The 27932-nt window shown below is 19.7% G+C and overlaps 1 protein-coding gene across 1 annotated transcript; it reads left to right on the forward strand.

Moving 5' to 3' along the window:
• The first annotated feature begins 246 nt into the window (after positions 1 to 246).
• On the forward strand, positions 247 to 26268 carry exex (motor neuron and pancreas homeobox extra-extra). The gene is made up of 3 exons (XM_011507470.1): positions 247 to 820; positions 22303 to 22466; positions 26021 to 26268. Exons 1-3 carry the CDS (start codon positions 247 to 249, stop codon positions 26258 to 26260), a joined length of 978 nt encoding a protein of 325 aa, XP_011505772.1. The 3' UTR covers positions 26261 to 26268.
• Positions 26269 to 27932: the final 1664 nt, after the last annotated feature.

Consider the following 27932-nt stretch of genomic DNA (forward strand, 5'->3'; position numbering starts at 1 on the left):
TCGGAAAAAAAAAAAGATTCTCAATATAATCCTGAAAATCAATCTCCTACATATATTGGTAAAACATCTTTTTATATCGATGCTTTATTGAGTAAAGCCTCCAATCAAAAAGATCCAGAGAATTATAAATTTAATAAAAAATTGAATCTTTTAATCAATATTAAAAAAAAAAATTTGAATCTTGACAATACCAACTCGTGTAAAGAAACTAAAACAGTAGAAATTTTAAACAACTATACATCAAAAATGGATAATCCTGAAAATGTTTTGTCTTATTTTCGAGAACAGAGTCACTCTATTTCGAAGTTTGAAATATCAAATAGTTTCGAAAGTAAAGATTTTAGTAAACAAGAATTTGTACAAAATTTTTCTCCTTGTTTACAAACTTCACTGCAATTTAATAATAAAACCATTGATATTAGTACAGAAATTGATTCAAGCAGAACTATTAGCGCAAGCCCAGATAGTAATGCAAGTAGAAGTTTAACAAATAGTCCGCCGATATCACCAGGATCTGAAGAAAACACAGGAATAGTGTTCGATGATAAAAAAAATATAGTGTCTAGATATTATGAATTAGGTGTAAACAATTTACGGCGAAATCAAAATTTTGTATTTAATTCAGGAAATTCGTTAGTTTATCCTGGAAGCGTATACTATCATTCTAACAGTGGAAGTGCTTTTCACACTATTCAAAAAGGACATTCAATTGGACATCTGATATCAGAAACGCCTCATCAACATCATATCCATTCGTTGCAGTTAGAATGGTTGGCTCGAAGTGGAATGCTTTATCCTAGATTATCTACTGATCTTACAGGTATGATCTTTTAAGTGTTAAGAACTTGAATTTTGTATAACTTTACTAATTTACTAAATATTAGTGCGAATTGTTTGTATTCATACGTAATGATTTGTTAATATAATACACTCTAATTAAACCAAATATATTTCAAATTAAAAATATAATATTTTTAATATAATATAGTATATGAACATAAATAAATATTAACAAAAATAAGTTAATAATTGAATCAATAACGATTAATTTAAAGTGTAGATAAAGGAAAAATAAATACATATATATAATTGCACAAAATTAATTATACTTTCGCCTATTTCAATTCGAAATTTAGAAACTATAGACATATTATAAAAATATTATTGGAGGGGCTTCTTGAAATAAAAATAATAGTTAATCATATCTTTTACATTGTTTTATATTTTCTAAAGTTTACTTATACTAAATTTGTAGGAATAACTACTTATGTAAAAGAATTTTATTTAATATTATATAAATGTATTAATATAAATATGATTTTTTAAATTTATTATGAAGTTAATATAATTCTAGTTTTTTTATTTATTCATCATTGTTTATAAATAATTTTTATATTATTGTCTGTATTTTATAACATTTCGGCAATTCATATTATAATAAAAATCATAAGAAATAATTTTCTAAGAATACGGAAAATAATATAATAGAAAAAGTATAAAGATGGTATAAAAATATTTATAAATATACTCAAATATTAAAAATATTTCAATTATATGCCTTTAAAAAATTGATTAAATACCGAAGAAATTCTTAATTTTGTCAATATTTTTAAAGATACTTATTTATTTTATTATAAAGACATTTATTATTTTATCATTACTTCAAATCAAAAATATATTTTGTTATAATAACAAGTTATATTGCATTATTAACTATAATTAATTTACGAATAGTACCAAAAATCATAATTGATATTTTTTTATGTTAAACATTATTCCATGGTTAATAATTCTAAAATATTTAATTCTTGTATCGTATTTAATATTTTCTATTATTTAATAATAAATCATTATACATTAATAATTATATAATTGACATATTGTAAAATGATAAAATAAAATAAAATAATAAATCTCATTTACTCTATTTTATATTAAAAATATAAGGATGATATTTACAATAATTATTTAATATAGGAACATGAATATTTCATGTAATAAAGAATTTCATTTTAAAAAGATTATTTTTATGATTTGTTAACTTTCGAATTATTTATATTAATTGAATCATTTTTTTACTTATAATTTTTCAAGGTTTCACATTTGATTTCATATTGATTTTAACTTTAATTTTCTTTTAACAAATAGGTATTCAATATCATAAATATAGCTATATAGCATGAATTTTTAACTTTCCACTTAAAATTTTAATTATGAATACGATACAATACTGTTTGTTTAATTAAATACATTTTTTAATTATTCGGCTTACTATTTATTTGATATAATTTAAGTATTAAATAATAATACATTAATGAAAATTATAACAATAACAATAACAATAATAACAACAACAACAATAATAATAATAATAATAATAATAATAACAACAATAACTATTTAAACAGCTCTATTGATACTACATATATAAGAAATCCAAAATATTCTTGTTAATTAAAATGTGATTATTTATTACTAATACTAATAACATGAAAGATTAATAATTTGCCTTTTAAGTTCATTAAAGAATCAGTGAAATTCAATGAATATGTGAATATTGAAAAATATTTTTAAATACTGTTATACTATATTTAATAAAAATACTACATATTCGTAAAAATGATTAATCATTATCTGTTTTGTCATTGTTCTCTAAAGAACCTACTATAATTAAGAAGAGTAAAACTATATACAATTTACAAAATCAAACATAAATGTTGAATAAATAAAATTATTATTTAATATTAAAAGAAAATTAAATATATTAACTTATATTGAATTGAAAATTAACAGAAATTTATTGTATAAATAATTAATAAGTTGTGAAAATTGATAAATGTATAACTAATAAAGTAGCCAAAAGTACAATTAAAAACGGAAAAAATTAAATATTAATTTAATTTACATTTTTAGATATAAATAATAATTTAGTAAAACTTTACATTTATAAAAAGAAATTGGATAAATAAAAAGAATAATAATATTAAATACTTAGAATTTTATGAAAATAAAGTACAGAATCGAGAAAGAATAATCGAGAGGTTATTAAATCATGAAGGTATTTAATTGATAAATAAATACTGTCCTTTGAAAATATTGTATTATACAATATGAATTCCAATAATTGAGTTTTAAGTATTTGTAATGCTTTAAATTGATAAAAGTGTTAGATTAATAATAAAATGTAACCGTAGATAAAATATTTAAGAAATATTATAAATATATCAAATATAAACATTGTAGACAAGAACCAAAATCGACAATGATGGGATAGCTTAAATGATTTTGCATATCGTACTCATTAAAAATTAATTTTCTCAAAATATAATATTTTTAATTTATAACAAAGTTATGCTTAGTTTTATTTCTCGAAGATAGACATATTCTTTAACGATCGACTTGAAGCAAAGAATGTTTGACATTAAAATCTGTTGTACATAATAATAAATCTAATAGTTTTCTGATTAAATTGTCTATGATAACCCCTTATGTTTCTCTTCTTCTTATTTCTTATTCTTGTAACTAACACAATTATTTAAGAAAATTTTAATCCAATTGCCGACGGACGTTCAATACATACTTGCAAGATTTAATATTATAATAGATAAAAATAAAAAATAGACAAAAGTAATATAGTGAGAGTAATTAAATAATCAATGTTATTTTCATTAAAACGAAACAACTGTTAAATATATCCATATTATTCTTTAATACAGAAATATCGAGTATTGATAAATGTGTGAAATCGTGAATGTGTGAATGTATATATATATATATATACAAAATTAAGAAAAATAATTATTATAAGTAATTAGGAAATAATAAATAATAAAGGTTAATTATTGAATAGGATAATAATAAATAATAATTTGTAAATAAAAAATGAAAACAAATGTAAGTAAAATATATAGTAACATTAGAATTTACGTTCTAGATTTTTAAAATACAATAAAATATAATTGATTTAATTTATAATATCAATAAATGATGAAATATGAAAATATATATCATTTGTAAAAATAATAAAATCAAAAGAGCAATTGTTTCAACAATCAGACATATAATATAAACAAAAGTTTAATTAATATAATAGTAAAGCATATGTTTTATATTAAATAATAAAAATTACTTTTCTAATAGATAATATGAAGAATTATTAATATAAGTGAGCATGTCGCATTTAGCAACTAAAGTGCAAATAAAACATAGAAATTCAATACTTTCTAGTACATTTATTGTTTTATTATAATGTTTTGATTTTTGTAAGAAAAATAAATATACTCATCTCTTCTATTATATATTTGAATATAAATATATATAATAAATAAAATAATTATTAGAATAAAAAAACTTATAAAATAAAATATTATTGAAATTACTTTTATAGTTATACACAGTTACATAATAATTCGTATAGGTATATATATAGCTATTACATAAATAAACATTATATATATCTTTTATATTTGTAGAATTGATATCAATATATATATATCATGGAATAGTTAACATAAATCAGATGTTCAAAGGACATATTATTTATACTTAACTTGATGTAAAAAGCTGAAACTATTTTAACAGCAAGTATATATAGTTTGGTAATATCATATCTATATTAATTCAAAGTTTAAATAAATAATGTAAAGTCTATCTTTCTGTATTGGCTCATCTACTAAATCATAAGTTATTAATTTTGAATAGTCTTTTTGATTAAATTTGAAGATTTTAATAATTAGCTATCATTGATAGGCTAATTACAGTAAATGTATAAAGTTTATAATCATTTTCAGATACCGTAGAAATTTCACTAATAGTATAAATTTGTTAAAGTAAATTTCACTTGAATATTTTAGTCAATACAACAAACGGAAATATAAGAATTTTCCAAATTTATAATATGGATTTTCTTTTTAAAAATCAAATTTACATTAAAGTAAAATTAAAATTCCTACAAACAAACTTTTTTATATAAATGATATATGATAAATAAAAAATTATATAATTTTTAAAACTCACAAGTGTTATCTTTTATATATTCTGCTAGTATAAAATATGCTATTTATATCAGATAGATATTTCATTCCTCCTTTTATACAAAAATTTCTAACATTTGAAACATTTATTATTGATTAATTTTCAATGAAATTTAAGTATTTGATTAAGTTATCTTTTAGGTTTACCGTCATTTACTAAAAAACATAAGCTTTACAGGAAATAATTAATATGAAATTAAAATATTTTACATAGTGTTTTTAATTTCATATACTTAAATTTCATATATATTTTTAGATTAAAGGAAACTATATAATATGTGACTAAGACTTCAAGTGGCCTAACACTGGATGTAAATTTGAATAGTATCAATGCTGAGAGAAACATCATGCTCAACCGTATAACAAAGAATCGGGAAATAAAATTACTAACTAATTAGTACGAGAATTATATCAGATTCAGAAAGTTCTTTAAATTTGATTTTTTAAATCCTGTTAGTGAAACTCTGCTAAATCTAATGTATTTGACTGAAGTATAATCTTGAATTAAGAAATAAATTTTCTTTTTATATCCTATTCACTTTCAAAGTATTAAATATGATAGTACCTACACTATTAATGCCGTGGTTTAATTCTATATATAATTCGAACTTAAGTATTTCAATTTCAATTTCAATTATAAATTCTTTCATGTTTCAATAATTTGTTATTGTAATATTAAAAATCATAACTCACTGTATATTAAAAAATTGCAAATTGTCGGTCCTATTATTGAAAAGCTTATGTTACGTGTAAAAGTAGAGAATTGTTGTACTGTTACAGACGAGGTGAAATTCCTAAACTTGAATTTGATTCATAGCTTTCTAGTTGATATTCAGATATACTTAATGGACTTATTTGTTGTTTTCATCTTCTAGCATTGCACTACGTATAAAAATGCTGAATCGTTTTTAAAAGCAGTTAGAAAGTAGGAAACGAATACGATGCTATCACTTGTTCTTATTATCTTTATAAAAAGTAAAATGGCTTACTAATTTTCTTATCAACGAGTTTATTAAAAAATAGTTTTTAATAGTTTTTAATATATTCTAGTCTGACACTTTTGGAAATATATTTAAGTTTCACAAATATGATCAACCAAATTATTTTTATTTTAAATTTAATATATCATGTTGTGAGTATACTATTAAAAACAAAATCGACATTTAAGATGCTATTTAGTTCACAGATATATAGGAACTTTGCACGTTTTATAGTATATTAATAGCAAACATTAAACTTTATTGATAAATTTGATATTTTTCAAATGTATACTACATACATGAAAAATATCAAGAATCAATTTTGTGTGGCGATATTGTAATAAAAATATTGTAATTAATTATATAAATTTTTTAATTATTTTTAAATATTATAACTGTTTGAAATGTTACCTTTATTTTATGATAGTTGCATCTACTAACAATCAATTTGAAATAATGTAATTTCGATAATTCAGCGTAATTCAAATAAGTTTTTTGCTGATTCGGAATGACGTATTAAGCATGGATAAAAAAATGTGCTGAAATAAAAAATGAGAATATCACAATCTGTATTAAGAAACATTGAAAGTATTTATTACTATGAAAGAGGAGCTTTTCATTATATAATGATATTTTATGTGAAACAGATGTATATTTCAAAATACTTGATAAATCATGGTTTATAGAAGGTACAAATTTATGAAAACTTGCAGAAAGCCTACTTCTTTTATGAAACTAATTGAATCTACTGCGTAGAAACTAGATTAAAGAATAAAATCGATTTTGAATTTAAATAGTTTATTTTCGTTATTAATATTGTACGGATTCTCTTCAGTATGCAATAATAATATCTAAATATCATTTATTGCTTTTGATTAATAATACAGAAACATTAGGATATTTGTAATTTTTTTTATCAATATATCAAGTATTTGCATGAAGTATACAAATACTAGTAGGTTTACTTTAATATATTAAGTTTTAAAAATTCACGTATATTATATAATAAAATAATTGATTTCTCTCAGTTAGTTTTATTATTGATTAAGTATATCATAATATAACTAAAATTTAATAAATTAAATGTTTAATACTTTCTCAAATATTTTGTTCAATTTTTTAAAATGACTAATACATTTTATCATTTTCAGATATTAATCAGGCTGAACTCTTTAATAACACATTCTGATTACAAAAAAAACATAATATGATATTATATTCTGGTTAAAAAAGGAAAATATCATATACTATATTGTGTTTAAAAAAGAAAACATGATATACTATATTCTGGTTAAAAGAGACAACATAATGATACTAAAACATATTAAAATATGTGGTATTACAACTATGATTATCAAAAAATCGATGTAAAAAATAATATGTTATTTTCGTTTTACAATTTATTATTTTGATTTTAATAGATAATATTTTCTACGCTAATTACATAAAAAGTTTTCTATTAAGATTTCAATAAACATCTTTTCAATATAAAAATTTTTATTTTGAAATTCTAGTAGGTCTATGTATAAGCTATAAGATCATATCACTTTTTTGGACACGAGCGATGAGATTTGCTTTACTCTTTTAATAAAAAGTGACTTATATCTGAATAATTATTCCATTTTTTATTTTAATTTAATATAGCTTAAATTTCAAATTTAACTGAATAAAGAAAATTGAAAAATGTCTATTTTGTGTATAAAATCTAAAATATAGAATAAAATATATGAATTATATCTTTCAAATTATACTAATATTATTTTTGTAAATTTATTGCTGTTTATACATTTAACGATATAGCTCTTTTTTTTTAAAATTAATTTATAATATAATATTTTATAAAATAGATTTCATAAAAATATTAAAGTAGAACAATTTTTAAGAATGTTGGAAATAATACATTAGTTGATAAACAATCTATTTTGCAATCACTTAATGACTGATTTTTACTTGAATTGAAGATGATAAATCTAGAAGCAGAAATAATATATGACAAATTTTGTAGTATTATCAAATCACCAAAGTATACAAAATACTTAATAATTGAATAATTATGGAAGTACAATTTATAATTATACTAAATACTACCGTTGTTCGAAATAATAAATATGTTTATTATCCACAAAAATGGATAATAAGTGATATAAATTATCTTTAGCTGAGTCATGAAAAATCATAAACAGTAATTAAAAATAGAATTTCGTGATTATCTAACACAATATTCTTTTTTAGTTCTGTTTTCATTATTCATTAATATTCTCAGACACTAAATATTTCTAAAACATTTGCACTTTTTATAAATTCATAGTTATAACATAATATTATTAATGTCTTTTTTGATATTTTAAATATTTCTTTTACATAAAACCTCTTGCAAATTATATTTAAGTAATAGTTTTTGCAAAATGAACATATTTGATATAGTGTATTAAAATAAATATATAAGACGAATGCAAAAAAAAATTAAAAGTACAAGTAATATTTATTTAACAGTTGATTTGAAAAAATCTCGTACACGAATAAAATGTTTTAATTCATCGATTAATATATATATTAGTTATATGAAAGTTAATATTTTAAATTGATTTCTTATAGAATTTTTAAATACTTGAGGCAAGTTATTATAATTATAAAACATGTGCCATTTGTTGGAATAATTAATACAAAGATAAAATCTTATAATTATATTAATACAATTACCTTAATAGTATAAAAGTATTGTATTTTTTAAAGAAATTGTTAATTTCTAGAAGTGTTATTTATACCAAAATCTTTCATTTATATTTATTTATAATTTAATTTATTACATTAAACAATTATATAAATTAAATTTTTATATGAATATCACCAAATGTATAATTTGGTAAATTATGTATAATATAAATGTTTTTATAAACATATTTATTCAGTTTTAAATTTATTTCTACAAATATAATTATTCTTATATAAATATTTTTACATAAAAAATTAAAAATAAATTTGAGAATAATATTAAGTTGTATAAATTCTATTTGATATATGTTGTTAATTACGGAGCTATAGATTTGAATGCACCCTTATTGTCACGAATAAGCAAGTGTCACACCGGCTGTCAGTGTTTGTACATATGGCAACACTTAAAAGATTTTATTTCTAAGTTAATCGTGACAATTAGAGGAACTAATTATAAATGGATACTAAATATTGATGTAATCAATTTTAGAATATAAAAAATTATTGGTTTTTAGTATATAGTATAACTTATATATATTTAGTATAGTTCATTTATATAGATATTTTTATTATTATCAAAGATAAATAATTTGAATTTTTTCTAATTTTGTTCTATGAATTTTTTGTTATTAGTATCTTATTACACTAACGTTTTATTAAACAGATCATAATTATTTTTAATTAAAATCATATTACTAAGCAAATAAAATATTGTAACTATGTAACAAAAAATTTTTAAGCCCAATTTTGACGAATGTGCTATTCTAGGTAGTTTCCTGTAAGTCATTACTTAATTATAATACAAAATATTATTTGAGATTACAATGCTATTGTAAAAGCGTAATAGAATGGATAGCACGACGATTTCGGTTTAACTAGTTTAATTTTGAATAATTTATTAAATTTGAAAATAAATTTTATGTTAATTTTCATTATTGCAATTTTTTAATATATCGAGTATCTTAAAGAACTATTTAATAAACGAATTGATCGTGTTAAATTATAATGATACAGAATATTTTTCAAAATTGTAAATTTCTATATTTCTTTTACTCAAACAATGAGATTACATGTAATTTTGAATTATAAGAAATTATTTTTTAGTTCAATAACAATCTTATTGTGTATTATTCAATAACAATCTTATTGTTTATTATTCAATAACAATCGTATGTTTATTAAATCTAGTCAACTAAATCTTACACAATTGAATTTTTTCTCAAATTGAAATACCACAAAAGATGTGTTCGATTTCTATTTAATGCAATATATGATTTTCAATAATATTTTATGATAGTTCTAAATCAACAACTACTACAACATAATACTGTATACCTGTTTTTTATGTTTTAATCAATTTTTTCTATAACTCTTGATAAAATATGATAAAAATTGATTAAGCATTTGCATTCAGTAAGTTATTTTTGTTTATTACTATTATTAAGCTTACAATATTGTTTTTATATTATTGTTTGGAACATTTTGAATAATAAGATTAATTCTTTATGTTACATTCCTTGAATAAAGAATATGATTAGAGAGATAAATATAAAAAATTTTAAATATAATTAAATATAATAAAAACTATATAATGAATTGATAAACTGTTATTCACAATATTAATCCCTAAAATATAAAGATAAATTTGAATAAATTTAATAATAAATAAACTTATTACATAAATATTGTAAAAAATAATTAAAATTATATTCACGAATTTATATATAAAATCAAAGCTTTACGCTTCAATAAAATAAAAAGTAATTAATATAAGTTCTGTAGTTATATCTCAACTCAGGTGAAAATTTTTAAGGTCTTAACAGAATGCTTTGAACATGTAAATATACTATATTTATAGGATTCAATTAGTGCAATTAATTTCACTTCAAAATAGTTCGGTAATTTATGAAATTTATTATAATATTTTCAAATATAAATTGGTGGATAATTTACATAATGAATATCCAAAACAATAAAAGTTACTATTTTAATTTACTATCTTGTAAAGTATATATATTTATTCATTGCATATGAAAATTATAAATAATATAATTACTGATAAAAAATAATAAAGAAAAATTAAGAAAAAACTTTTTGAAAAAGAGCGGATATAAGACTAATATTTTTTATTTGTGAAATTTGAATTAATGATTAATCACTGTTAAATAAAATAACAATTAAAAGACTTTAATAGATGAAACATACATTAGTAGTATATACATTGTTAAAATAAACAAAATTAAAATAAGATTGTACAAGAGTATATTTTATTGTAAGATCAACATAACTCGTTATTGGTGAAAATTAAATTATTTTATTTTAAGAAAATCGCATTTTTATTATTATAATATATTATGTCACTTAAATACAATTGAAATGATAAGATTAATAATAACACTGCAACAATAATTTTTTTGTTTAGCTTATATTCTGAATTTAAACCTACTTATTTGAAATTTTCCAACTTTAATTTTCTAAATACTTACTTGGTAAATACATTTAGTCTTATTGATTTTTATAATTTATGAAATTCACTGTGTCATTGAAAATTGAAAATCGTTATATTATACATTTTTTTTAAAAGATCTTTTAATTAGAATAGATAAATTTATTATAATGTGTGTGTAATTTGCGACAGTTTTATTTTTGAAAATAATTTAATATATTTGACATCATTCAAGTGAAAAAGGAATTATAATAGAAATTATTTATTATATTTATATTTTAATATCATTTAAAATTATTTTTTTATGCTTCATAATATAATATAAGTATAAGATAATAGAAGTAGTTGAAATAGATAAAATTTATTTTAATATTAGTTAAAAATTTGGAATGTAAGAGTAATTATAAATTCATTCATAACTACTTGCAATTTCTTTTTTATTATTGTAATTTATTTATTTTCATGTTCGAATAACAACGTTTGAATGTGATATAATTTTATTATAAAAAATTAAGTTTCTTTTAGTCAAACATTGTAGTATATATAACTTTTTAAATAAATATTGATAAGTATATCGTAATATATAATGTTATATATCGTAATATATAATGTTATTAAAAATGTACTACACAGATTGAAAAGTTATAAAAGAGGGTGTGTTTATTGATCAGAGCTGATCATTGTCAATCTAACTTTCAATACGTTTCCATATCAAATTTGAACCTCAATTCTATCTGTACACGAAATCTTCGACCCCACTTTTATCTCTGTCATTATTCTGTTAACATCGATTTATTTCTCTTTCCTCCTTCCTTTATATTTAATTACTTTATTCGACTGATTAGATATTCAATCTATATTACATCAAATTATTTTATTTAACAGACTAAAAGTATTGCTTATTCGTATTGACTTTATTATTTGGTTGACTAATTCTCGATGCATGTCTCCATTTTTTTCCGCATATTTAGAATCTAATAGTCATTTAATTACCTCTTTCTTCTTGGTTTACGAATGCTTATATAATTATGTTTTTACTTCAATTTTAATGAAAATAATATGTTTAAGAAGTATTAATATAGTAAATTAGTTTAATTTCGTAAATTAGCTTTCATTTTGTAGCATAATAAGATATTATATAAAAAATTATTATTTTTGTAATTAATCCATAATATTATATTAAAATGTAAAACAAAGATAAAAATCTGTATGATATTTCGTGATACGATAAAAATAAAGTCAACTCATTTAAATTTCAATAACAATTTATTTAATTAGTTCTTTCAAACTTTTTTGTAAAATCGTTTCGTATTTAAGTTATGTTATAGAAGTTGTAGCTGTGACGTTCGTGTAATTTAAGTATTTATCGTATATAATATATAGAATAGTCTGTATATAAATTACAGTTAGATATTGTAAAAATATACATATACTTAAGTAATTCTTTAAGTTAAAAAATGTGTTTTCAGTTTATTTTTTTTGAAAAAAAAAATAAAATTTACTAAATTTCAATATGCAATTAATAAGTAAAATTTTTTATAACCCAATTTTCATTGAATAATGAGAGTATCAAGTAATTAATACAATATCAGAAAATAATAAAATATTAAGGAACGTCGCAATTAAACAAAAAGTTTTAATTTTTAATTCGATTATAATAAGATATCAAATACAACGTATAATACAATGATTATATTAAGAATATTTCATAAACACGTTTTTCTCTGTTACTTTATCTTACGACATTCTGTTGGGATAATTGCAAATTTTGGATTACTAATTGTAATATTAGAAGTGTATAATACTAATAACTTAGTTACTTATATAAATAGAAACTTTTCAAAGTATTTTCCAGTTAATTTCTCTAAGTGGTATCCACTATATAGACTGCCAAATAGGCTGAAGAGAATAGTAAATAGATGCAAAATCTCATACGAATGTAAATGACGATAAAAATGTTCTGACAGCACTATAAATAATTATTACATTGTTATTTTTAGTCGATAATTAAAGACAATTATCTCAAACAAAGTTTGTATGTATATATTTATGTAAATTGTTTCTGACACTTTTTACCAAAAAATTTATATTATGTTTTTTATATTTTATGTTTAAATATATGTTTAAAAATGTTTAAAAATACTTTATGTTTGACTTTTTTAAATTTTTATTTTCTGAATCTGATATTGTAGTCTCATATTTACAAGATGTGGTATTATTATTATTATACAGATTGTAAATTTATTAAATAATTAGTTTAAGTTGTTAAATAGTTTGTCTAATTTATTAAATAGTTTGTATAATTTGTCAAATATTTTGTCGAATTTGAATAGTTTCTCTTATTTTTTAAATTATTTGTTAACAAATAACTAACTTCAATACAGTCAATCAGTTGTAATAGATTTCAAATCATTCTTAGGCTGGAATCACTTTTTAAATGTCTATTAAATACAAAAATTTCCGTTTTGATTTACTATGTTTGTGAAGTTTCAACATTTATATAACTGTAAATCACAAATAAAATTAATAAAATTGTATACAATTTGTTACATTTTATTCAAATTTAGTACTTCTGAAATTATACAGACATTTAGGTAATTTTTCCGTATAGTGGTTACTTTTAGATCATTTAATCTCATTGATATATATCATTAGGATGACATGCAATTTTGTAATGAATTAATATATATATGTATATATAGATCAGACGAGTAGCTGTAGGTTAAGATATAAAAAAAATCATTATTTCTTAGCGTAACAAATAAATGAACTAATTTGAATAAATATATATGCATTGTATTAAAAAGTGGCTACAAAAATAAGTAACAATTCCTTGTTTTTGTTATTATGAATATATACCATTGAAAGTAAGAACAATTGCAAATGATTGAATTAGACATCAATGAAAGATTTAATGATATATGGCTTAATACAAAGTGATATAAAATTGTTATTTATTCATTGTAAATTTCAACTGGTTTTATATAAAATGTATTTCAATGTTATTATTCTCTATACTTAAAATAAATAAGTTTATGCTTAATATATATATATTAATCATACACTTATTTATTTATATTATATATATATATATATATATATATACGCGTGTGTGTATTCCGAATAGATGCTTATATTTTATCGTATTTTAACCAACCTTTGACAAGGTTCTTAATTGAAAACTACACAGAATGTAATGCTTGAATGTCGCGTTTTATATAGTTAATTATATGTTTGGACCTTAATAAAAATACACTTTATACTATGGTATAAGAAAAAAGTACAGATTCCTAGTTTGAGATAGTTACAAATCACTGTCTATATGATTAGAATAATAAATTTATATCATAGACATAATTTCAAATATCTGTTATTTCATAAATCTATTATTTCATATCTGTTATTTCATAAATTTCATATACTTTCAAAATTATTTATTCATCTTATTTATACAAGTAAAAATACAAAAGACATAAAAATATGACATTCATAAAATATAAAACATGTATAAAATATAAGACATATATAAAAATGTATAAGATATCAATTTAATTCTTAGATTTTTTCAATTTGTTTCTTCAATTTTTAGATTAAATAATTTTTTTCTCTGATATTATAAGATTAAAAATCAAAATATTTATTAAATTAGTTACTGTTTTTATATAATGAATTTATAATTTTTTCTTAATAAATTTGTATTGATTTATTTCTAAATAATACAATGAAAATAGAATAGCGAAATGCAAATGCAATAAAAAAAGCACGATTTATTTATAAGAAAAAACAAAATTCTAAAATAAATTCATATTCTATTACCTACGTTTTTCAAATTGTAAATAATGAGATGTTTGTAAGATTGTTTAATTACATCAAAATATAAATAAAATTATATATATTATAGAACTTATTTACGTATTAAGTTTCAGTTTCAAGCTCATTCAAAATTTTAATATTAGTTTTTTTTAATTTATTTGAAGAATATATAAAAAGATAATCAACAAATGTTTCATATAATAATAAGGATATTAATATTCACATGATATTTAATTTATTCATATTCTATTTCCAATATTATATTACACATTAATAATACCATTATATTTATATACTTTAAAGAATAAGGAATTACATCAAAAGTATATTATTATATCAAATTATGAATTGTAAAATCTCCAACTTAATCATACAATTTTTCATTTTGCAATATCGTGTGCACATGTATGTGAATTTGTATGCGTGCATATACTTTTGTATGTACGTGTGGTTTCATGTGTTTGTACCTAAGTAAATTAAACTTTAGTTTTATTATGGATTTAGTTACTCAATTATGCATTTAGATATATGGTATCTACGTAGCTGATATTTTATTTGTTACAGAAAATATTGCTTATTTAGATAGTTTTTCAAAATTAGAATCATTATAAATACTGAAATTATTTGAAAGAATAATAATTTGACATTTATTATACTAACAATTTATTTACAATTTTATACAGATTTAATATACATAATACAAACAGCTATGTGATTTATTTTATACGTGCCTTATATTTATCTTTTACAGAAATAATTACTAACATTAATTCAGCAGACCTCTTACTATCATAATTATGGGTCTTGAATAAATTTTTTTATTATTTTTGAAGGACACAATTGTATTTCCATTTTATTTTATTATTAGATAAAAGTGCAATATTCTATTATATTATGCATATACTAACAAATAATATATACAAAAAAACGAAAGATATCATCGTTTCTTTAAAACATCGTTTTCTGCTCTTTTTCTTTGTATAAGCAAAAACAAGTGATATTAAATCGACAGGTTAAGAGGAAGCGTTGTAATTATTGTAAAATATTGTAACTTTATTTTAGGATCTCTTATAGGTATATATTAATTATACTAGTAATTTTTATTAAATTATGTTGAATAATGAAAGTAAATAAATGTTTTTGCAACTTTTATAAATAATTTGTATTTATTATTAAATAATTTACGTTTATTCGCTAAATCTTGATTTGTAAAAATGTTTTTAATCGTTTGATTATATGTATACATATATAAGATAATTTTGTTGAAAACAAAATGAATGAAAACTAATGGTTAGTTTTTCTGAATCAGATAATCTTTGCATTGTATTAAAAAAATGTAAAAACAAATAGTATTCAAATATAGACGTAAACAATTATTAGCTAATATATACATACTTATAGTGATAAGCAATATATTTAACCGAATAAAATCTTCATAATTTCATACTTTATAATATTAGAACCAAAAATTTATATTTTAATAATATTTTATTATTTATATATAAGTAATTCAAGGTATAAGATTTGCTTTGTAAATATTTATAAGTAAATAGTTTTATATGAATTTTATAAATATACTTATATATAATAAATACATTTGTATTATACTTGTACTAGACATAAATAAACTATATTAAACTTTCCAAATACTTTCCAATTTTATATTTTTTAAATTATTTACGTTTGGATTAATGTTCGGTAGATGTTATATTTTTACTTTATTGTATGTAAATTAATTGTATGTAAAGAATTGAAATGCTATACAATATTTGAATGAAAATATTCATATTTTAATATTAATATTATTTTACTACTTTTTTAATTTATAAGATTCTAAGAATATCTAGATAAACAGTAAAATAGTACATAGATTATTGTTTTGTCCTGTGTTAAGATTATTTATTTGTTTCGTTTCATTTAATGACATATAGATTAAACTATATATATATTTTAATTAAATATAGAAATTTAATTCTTATATCATATTTCGGAAATATTAATATTTTTAAATAAACGCTATAAAAATAATTAATATTCTCTCTAGTCGTTTACAAGAATTTCAGCTTTATAACTAATAAATATTGTAAAATATGTTATTAATGTTTAGGTATTACTGTTTATTAAAATATTTATATTAATTTAATGATTTTATATAAATCAATAATTTATTTTAACAATATTCGATAAAAATTAGATTTAAAAAATCTTACAATCAAACTTTCCAAAAGAACTGCATTCAATCAAAAAATTTTAAAATAAATAAAATTTTGGAATTATAAGTATACAATAATACCTGTTTAAATGACCAATTCATAGAAGATTCAATATATAGCATGTTTGAAATAATAAAATAGTAATATAAATTACAAATGAAATTTTGAAATATTATGTTACAAATATTATGCATTTTAATATTATAAAAATAATAATTAAAGTTTTCATTTGTAATATTTATTTAATAATTAAGAAATTGAACATTGTTTAACAATTTACTTTATATATAATTATTATTTTAAATAATTGACATAGAAATATTGAATACCATTGGATAATAAGAATTATAAAATTCTTTCGTAAGGGAGAATACAAATGATGACAGATGTTAGTAAATAAGGGAGGCGGATTTATCGAGTGAACATATCGCTGTTAAAGCTTGTGTTTGTAATATCCTTAAATAAAGGGGATGTTATGCAGGGGAATATATGAGTCCTTTATTATGATAATTTAATTTATTTGGGTTACTATTAGCCGTTTTCAGGTTGGATTTACTGTTCCATAAAATAATTTTAATCAGAGTAACGGTGAATGTCAGCTCATATCAGAGATTAATATTAATTCACAATTTTTCAAAATTCTGTATAAGACACTAATCCAAGTTTTTATATAAAATATATTTCGTATTAAATATTACATATCAATTTACTAACTATTATAAATTTGCTTTTTATCTTATGAAATTTTTCTATTCAATGGAAATATGAATTGGTATTCAATTTTTGTATTCAATAGAAATACAAAAATGGTATTAAATAATTCTAGTAATTAAAATGAAAAACTTACTCAAATTATAACCATTGTTAAAATCTCAATATTTTATTTTAAATATTTTTAAAAAATATCTGCACTTTTTTTATTCTTAATTTAACAATATAAAATAATTAATTAACAACATGAATACAGTTGTATCACATTAATTTTAATAATATGACAAAAATTAATTGATAATTGTAATTATTACAAAATTGGCACCTTAAATCGCATATGACCATTTAAATATTTAAATGTATTTTGTTTTTATTTTTGTCGCGAAACCAAAATTGTTAACTATTAAATATTTTTTTCTATTAATATAGTCTTTAAATAATTATCCACTATCTTCGATTTTATGATCGGAATTTGAATAAAATAGCAAAAAAATAATACGTATTATAATAAATAATAACTTATATAGGCTTAGGAGATAAATAAAATATAATATTTTATACATCGTTATTATTTAAATGTTTTTAAATAAAAAAGATTATTTATAAAATTTATGAAATCCAAAATAATGACAAAATATGTAATTGCAAATATAATTTTATATATTACGCGAAAAGTTTCGACCTCAATAGATAATTAAAATTAAGTAAAGATAGAAACTTGTTATTTATTTAATTAATACAACTACGTAAGATGTCACAATAACATTTCAAAATTATTAATATATTTCAAAAGATAATTAACTTATTATCGTGAAATTATCTAGTTACATAAAAATAGATATTTTAAATGCTAAATAGAGTAACCTTGTATAAATTACAAAGAAGCTATAAATAAAAATTGTGTTAGCAACTCTTACTTCAAAAAGTAAATAATGTATTTATAACATTTCTGATATAAAAAAACTATAGATTCATAAAGATTGGATTCAGTCGGATACTTTTCTATAATAAAAAATATTATCATTGAAATTATAATAAATTATCATTATGTTTCTCAAGCAAATTATATAAAATATAGTATTATTGTGAAATTATCTCGTATACAAATCGTTTTAATTATATTACATTATTATATTATGTAATCTGAATTTATAGATTAGTATATATAGTACAATAATATTGTACAAGTCAATATGAAATATTGGATGTTTTACATTGGTTGTAACGAGTTTGAATGTATTTTAAAAATGAAGCGTAACGGCCACAAAATCTAAATAATATTTAAAGTAAAAAAAAAGACAAATAATATAATAATTCAAATAGTATCCGATATAAAATATTATTTAGATATAGCATATAGCATATTTTCCTTTTTGTCATCTTTCAAGTCAATGAAACAACGATTATAAATATTTAACAACGTAAGTTAAATAGACAAAATGATTGTAAGATAATGTTTTACAGTTGTATAATTAAAACAGAAAGAATGAAATATCAAATATATTAGTAGTACAGGAGAACACTGAAATTTGTCTAAATGGATGAAAGATTTTTGTAAATAAAACGTATGCTAATTTAAAATAGTAAAAAAAGTATTATAATTATAATATTGAGGTTAAATTTTTTTCTTCCTTCTATATTAGAATTTATCTTTTGTTCTCTCTTCTCTCTCTCTCTCTTCTATCTTCTCTCTCTTCTCTGTCTCTCTCTGTCTCTCTGTCTCTCTCTCTGTCTCTCTCTCTCTCTCTCTCTCTGTCTCTCTTATTCCAGGTTCTAGTTGTGTAGATGGTTATTAACGGTTCATGAATTCAATTAAGATTCTATCTTCAAGCAAGTAGTAGATATGGTTTCTCTGTTGCATTGAATGTTATTCTCAATTATTGTTCACCATATAGTAATCAATATCTTTTAGTGTTATATTTTAAATTTTAAATTTCATATACGATCTTTCTGAAAATGTATATAATTATAAATAAATTTTATGAAGAATAATGATTTGTATGATTGATTAATCACATTAAATAATATTAAATAGTATGTAGAAAAAAGGATTCTCTTCATGATATATTTATATTTAGAAATCAGAACTAATTTGTATTATTTCTATCTTAATAAAAATATACAATTGTAATTGCAAATAATTTGATTTATTGACTTTATTTCAAAGACAGATATTTTTGTTAATTTGGTAACAATACGGTTACCAAACGATTTACAACCCTGTACGGATGTATATATAAGAGTTTTTTTTATTTTATTCGTGACTATTCTGTGGAGTATTCAGTGATGAGAAACGATAAGTGTATTATCCTTACAGACTTTTGAATTCATTTTCTTAAAAAATTGTACAATCTTTTCTAGTTAGCGATTTTCTTAAATTATCTTGGTTTTAAATTGTTTCATAAATTTTAGTAAATTTATTTTTTAAAGGATACTAACGTAAGTATAATTCCTGTATGTAATATATTACATTACACTATTGTTATTTGTTTTCATTAGATATCATGGACTTTTCATCATGCTACGGGTTTATTTAAAAAATTTAGTTGGGTAATATTTTAATAGTTAAGTATTTCACCCTTTCATTCTTAATTTTTGTATCATACTTACATTATTATATGTTTAAAAATAAATATTATAATTAAAATATATTTTATTAGTAAAAAAATGAATGAAATTAAAAATTTTTTTGAATATCAAATTTGTTATATAAAAAAAGTAGTTGTTCTGTTCATTTTTTACACTTAATATATATATTTATATATTACAATTAATGTATTTATTTTATAAATGCTATAAGGGATTACTTCTTGATTAGTGTATAGGAATTATAAAATTCAAAATTTTGCTAGTTTTAATCTCTTATACTATCATTTTGAATATTTTTGTTTGTAAGTTGACAGGTTTTACAATACCTTTAAATTCAAATTTCCTCAATTTCAGAATAAACTTCTTAACTTATAAAATCACCGATAAAAAATTATTGTCAATTTCAATAACTACCTGTATAAATATAATGATGAATTTCAATTTATATTCCTCTCCAAGTAATACCGCGTCATATTACATTTGATGATTATGAAAATAATATATCTTATATTAACAATTACATTTTTTCTTATGTAAATTAATTTGATAGTAACTAAAAATGTTTTATAACGTTAAACAGTTACTAATATAATTTTACAATCTTTTCTAACTTTTGCTTCTTTTAAAATCATGATCTTATTAATATCAAAAGATTGTTATTAAGTGTCTGTCCATGTTTAAATTATCATAGTATATCATGAATTAATCAATTGACCTCTTTACTAATTCATTTCTACCACGAAGTTACTATTATTTTCTAAAATTGTCCCTCGCCTTAGCATATATTATTACATTTGTTTTTACTGTTGCTTCTACAGTCATTTACTGTTATTTATGATCTTTATTTATGTTATTTTAGTATTTATGTTAAGTCTATATACTTATTGCATTAATACAAAATATCATATCAATATTTTACGCTAGTTTCGAATAATTAAATTTTTTAAAATATTTTTTAAAAATTATTTATAATTAGATTCCCATAAAGCAGACTAACATTTATATTGATGTATTGCGATAATTTATTTTTATTTTGCAATACAATGGTATTACGAAAAGAATATTTTATTCTTGGTTTAAATATTTAAAATCTTTAAAAAATCAGAGATAAAAAAAATTATGAAGCGTAATATAAAAAGTTGAATTACAAAATTTATATATTATTTTAAGATATTTATATTATATCGAGATAATATTGTATATTGTAATAGTAAATAAAATATTATACCGAAAATAATATTTACATCATCAAAAAAATAATATTAATATATAGATATAATTATCTACATATTTTACTAAATAAATACTTTAATTATATAATTTCTTAATAGACATTAAAATCTGGCTGTTTCTATACAAGTCAATAAATTATATAAATATATATAAGATAAAATTAATAATTAAAGCTAACTATATTTGAAAAAACAAGCCTTAAAGAATATTATAATTCATAACAAACATAAAAAAGAGATTTATTATAATTAAAATTTTAAAATCTTTATATTATATTAATTTTTTAAATTAACGTATAAAAATAGTATGAAATATATTTTTCTAAAAAAGAATAGAAAAAACTGAATATATTTATTCTATGGCTCAATTAAAAAAATATTGGAAAATTAAAAAAATATATAAAGAATAAAAACAATAAAATAATAAAAATTAATTTTTACTTATTCACTTTTGTATTTACATTTATGTTAATTATACATTTATAGTCTGTTTTCTTTAAAAATTATTTTCTTGAATGTAAATCAAAACATAATAATGATTAATTGTTATAATCATTTATTCTCAATGTTTAGGTTGTACTACACAGCATGCTCTTTTAGGGAAAACCAGACGACCAAGGACAGCTTTTACTTCACAACAACTTTTAGAATTAGAAAAACAATTTCGTCAGAATAAATATTTAAGTAGACCTAAGCGATTTGAAGTTGCAACATCCTTAATGTTAACAGAGACCCAGGTAAATATTTCATATAATTAATTACATGAAATGAGTATTGTGTATCCAATTGTGTAGTATTATATATATTTTTTTCTATTTTTAATATAAAAATAATAGAAAATATGGTTTTCTATAAATTTTTTTATAAAAAATTAATATGGAAATTATATAAAATTTGATTAATTTGTCGATATAAATTTTATTATTATATTTAAATCGTATTTAATAATTGAATATTTAATCAATTTAAAGATTAATCTGTTTTTAATATTGCGATATTGAAGAGCAAAAATATGCAACTATTTATTATCTCAAAATATATTCAGTAATTACATTGTTAATATAAAAATCATTAAATACTAATTTTATAATTTAGTAAGTACAATTATATAAACTTATAAATACAAATCAAACAAATCACATTAATGCCTTTAACTGAAATTAAAATTATATTTTTTGTATAATTCATATATTATTCACAGGTTCATTAAAGTTTTTACATTTTAGACCTTCTATATTGAACTTATTAAACACTAATACGTTGTAAATGTTTAATAGAAAAATGAAACGACTTTTTATCATTTCTATTTATAAAAATCAATATAAATATAAACAAATATATATTTATGATATTAATTTATCAATATTACAAGACAAAAATAAATAATACGTAAATATATAATATGTAGATAATATCATTAAATTGCAAAGGTTTAATTTATTTATAATTTTAAATTTAAAATAAAATTACATAAACCTATAATAAAATAATACAATTATTAATATTTACTAAATATAACTTTAATAAATGCTCAACAGTATACTTTCTAGTGATCTAAAGTTACCGATCAGTGATTCTAAAGAGAGTGGTTGTTTATTTAATATCCATAGAATTGTTTGTATTTTTTTAATGAAAGCTAAAATCATTGAGTGAAATATTTATATGTATCTCATCTAGATAGTTTAAAATATCGATAATAATTATTCAATGTAAACTGAGTTAGATCATTACAAATTTTATTTGATATTTAGTTATTAATCTTGTAATGATTTTACCTGCCTTAAACATAAGCCTATTTAAATAATAAAAAACTAACAAATGCAATAAAGTAAAATGAAGTTGATCTAAATATATTTGAAAAACTATATCTACTATCTCTAAGAACTTATTTTTATTAAAAATGTTTATTTGTTATCTTTTTATAAAAAATCTAGAGTATTAAATTTGTCAACTTAAACCACTTTTTTATGTTTTAATCTTTTATCACTCTCTTATATTTCGTTCTTTTGATGAACTACAAAATAAAGGAAAAAAATAATTAAATGTTATAGTGAAATAAATATGGTATAAAATAATTTTTTTTAATTAATAAAGGATTTTTTACTTATTATCAATAAATTTATATTTGATTTTTTGATTTGAGGTTTTTCATATTTCTTGACCTTGAGAAACGTTACCAACAAAGGAGAATTTTCCATTGATTTAAAGATTTTCTTAATCTATTTGAGATCAAAAGGTAACATCTTGCTACTAAATATAAGTTTTGCAATTGCTAAAATAAGTTATTTTAATTATATAGAGGATATACGTTTTCTAAAAAATCTATAATATTATATATATTTAAATTTCTAATATTGTTTATTTTATATATATATATATATATATATATATTGATACTAATTTATCTTACATTACACAAATTTCATTTTTAAGAAAATAATAAAAGAAAAGCGAAAAAATAAGATTTTACAAAACAACAATTTTATTAATAGAAATAGAAGATATAAAGCCACCACGTATATAAATATTTAATATGTATTAAGCGATAAATTTTTTAAATTTTCCAAAGACATAAATATTGAAAGAGATAAAGAAAAATCAATTAAATATACATCCGGAAAACAATTTATTGAACTTATTCTATAAAACTATGAAAAAATGGTTGAAGACATGTGAACAAGATTAATATTAACAAAAGATGAATATCCAGTTGTATAAAAGATTGTTATAAAAAAGATATAATGTTTTAATGCCAATACACATAATATCGTTATTTCATCCTATACTAGCAGTCGTATAAAAAATACATCTTTATCATTATAGATAAAGATGATCCAATAAAAAAATGTGCATTTAATGATAACAAATATAATTTAAGTTCTGAAATTCTATACATAATATATCAAGTAAAAGTATGTTAAACTTATTATAACATCCGTTTTATAATTGCAACGTTTAAATTATAATTAAAATTAAGGCCAAATTTGTTGTAACTTCATATTTACTTTTTTAAAACATTTTAATTTTAATGTTTGTTTTAAACTTTTATTGAGTTTCTAAATTTTTAAATTAAACTTAATCTGTTCAATTTACGAAAAAAAATTATAGAGCAGAGACATGTAAATGATGAATAATAAATACTGCAAATAGCAGTATGTAAGTGAAACATTTAAAATAGAATGAAGTAATATTAAAATAATGAGTAATGTGGCAACAATCATAATAATTACATATTTAAAATAGCAATAAATTAATCGATAATAGTAAGAAATAATAAAATAGATAAAACAAAATTATTTTTATAATAAAAAATTTTTTTTTAAAGCACAAAAATGGATGAGAAGGGCGTCTAATAAAATGTGTTTAAATATACAGACACCTATTGTAAAATGATTGAATATAAGTATAGAGAAGTATTGAGGTATCAAATATACACAAAAAAGTAATCTTCCAGAATAAGATTGGGCTTCAAATATACTTTAGGCCTCTTTATTCTTTGATTATATAGTATCACATATGTATGAATGACATCTTTTTAATCTATAATATTATCAATAAATATTATCAATATGATTTGTTTAAATGTATTGATGACAGATAACAAAAAAAAAAAAAAAAAGATTTCATATAATACTATTTAACTTTTCATTTTAAATTATGTTATCACTTCGGTATTATACTATTAACAACATGGATTAAACATTTAATTATACTAAATATTAATTTCTTATGCTTAATTTAAAAATATAGATATACGAAATATAATACGAAATATTTTTAATACGTAAAAAAAAACATACTTAATGAATAATTCTACTTATACATTTTATTGTTCTTGTAAATAATGATTATAATAGTTATTTTATAATGATTTTCATATATAACTCAAATATATTTGATGCATTAACATTTACAAATATTTATAAGTAGTATGGAAGTAGATATTATCTAGTAATAATCAATTTCAAATTTCAATGTTTTTAAATCAGTCGAGTAACAACATAAATTATTAGAACTACATAAAGATTGCGATGCTTTATTAATTCATCCTTTCCTTACAGTCAGTGTTTTCATTAAATTTCACTTGTTCATTAAAAATTTTATTAATACTTTTAATAATTTAAAAAAATATTACTACAATTTTTGTATAATAATAAAAATAATAATCTATCTTCAAATATTCCTTCTTATTAATATTCAATCCTATTACTTCAATTTTAAATATAATATATTATAATAATGTATTATAGAATATTGTTTAGAACTATATTGTATATTTAATTTTTTATAGGTGAAAATTTGGTTTCAAAATCGTCGAATGAAATGGAAAAGAAATAAAAAAGCCCAGCAGGAAACGAGGTCAAATACAAAAGGACAAGATTCAGAAGTTATTCAAATTGATAATCAGAAATGTAGAAATAATTTAAATGATTTAACATGTAAATCAACTGAATTAATACAAAATTCGTATGACAGTCAGATTAGTATTTCAGATATTCAGGAGTCCTTGTATCGCCCCTATATAACGTAAAGTAATTCGACTCTTATATTTCTACTTTTCCTGAAAATATAATAGAATATTTGTTTATAGATTTAGAAATAATAAACCAAAATATATAAAATTTTATTTTAAATGATATATAAAAAATACCCTGATATAATGTAAATATAGGCGCTGTTAATTGTAGATTCTGTAAATACTTTAATCAAATTCTGAAATATTGTGCCAATAAAAATTATTTCTAGCTGAAATATTATTCTCCATGGTTTGAATAAAATTATTAAAACTGACTATTAAATAATCGTATTTTGATTTTTTAAATATATTTGCAATTCAGTGTCTCAATAAATTCCTTTCTTAATTAAGATTCCTTTTAAATCATTAATAATACTTTATAAATATTTTTTATTTGTTAATGCATTATTTTTTTTAATTTCTTATTTTATTCATAAGTTGACTTAAAATTGAAAATTTTTTTAGTACATAGGAATTTCATAATTAATCTGAAAGAACTGAAACTTATAATATTATTCAGTAAGCCCTAATTATTTTTTCCTTAAAATTTTAATGTTATATTTTTGTAAATTATTTTTCTTACCATCGTGATGTTTAAATCGTAAATACTCAAGTTAATATCTTTATATTAATATAAGAATGAAAATAATATAACTAAAATAAGAATTAAATTAATTTGAAACCTATTCCAGTTTTCCTTCAATTATATTGATCAATATTGGATATTTGAACATTATGACAATTATTTGTAAAGAAATTATTTAATTAAAAAATTAATATTATTTTATTAAACTAGATAATAACTTTAATTAATAGTAATTTTATTCAATCTACCAGACTATGATAGTTCGTAGTCGGAGGAAAATCCGTCGACAGATATATCAGATTTAAATGAGTAGTAAGCAGATTCTAGAAAATATTATTCTTTAAGCGGTTCATTATTTTTGACAAACATATAATAAAGAAAAAGTGTTTTTAATGTCTTACATTTTCGTTTCATTTTTATCGACAGTGGTAATTATTGCGAATTTAGATTTATCATTGCAGTAATAATTATGCGATTGTATTGTTTTTAAATAAACAAATTAATAAATTGTAGACTGAATTTATTAATAGACATGGAAAATAGATTTTATTGTAAAAGACATTAAATGATATACTCCAAAAAAATGGAAGAATGCTATAAATGGATACTCATAAACAAAAAAATATGGTAATTTTGAATAACGCTAAAATAGTTTACGTAAAGAACATATGCACTCATGAATTTGTATACTGTGCGTACAGTGTGTACAGTACATGCATTAGTTATGTGTTGAAGGACGTTTAGTTGTATCTAATTTGGATCTTGGCACGTCCATCCTTTTTCAAGATTTTAACTGTCTTCATTTTGATAAGCAATTCGGTGTTTGAATATTAGACTGAAAATATAAATTTATTCTGGGTCATATAAATGGCTATAAGTAATACTGATTAGTAATTTCTCTATTAAATTATTGACAAAAGTATTCAAGTGTATTAAAAAAAAAACAACTCATTTAATAATAAGTACTCATAAAGATATTTTAATCATAAAGATTATTGCTATAAGGTTATAATTTTTCTGACATAAACATTTAAGAAGTTATAAATAATATATTATATATGTATTATTCAATACTAAAAATTGAAAATAAAATATAATATA

Source organism: Ceratosolen solmsi, unplaced genomic scaffold (assembly GCF_000503995.2).
Source record: "Ceratosolen solmsi marchali unplaced genomic scaffold, CerSol_1.0 scaffold6, whole genome shotgun sequence".
Lineage (NCBI taxonomy): Eukaryota > Metazoa > Arthropoda > Insecta > Hymenoptera > Agaonidae > Ceratosolen > Ceratosolen solmsi.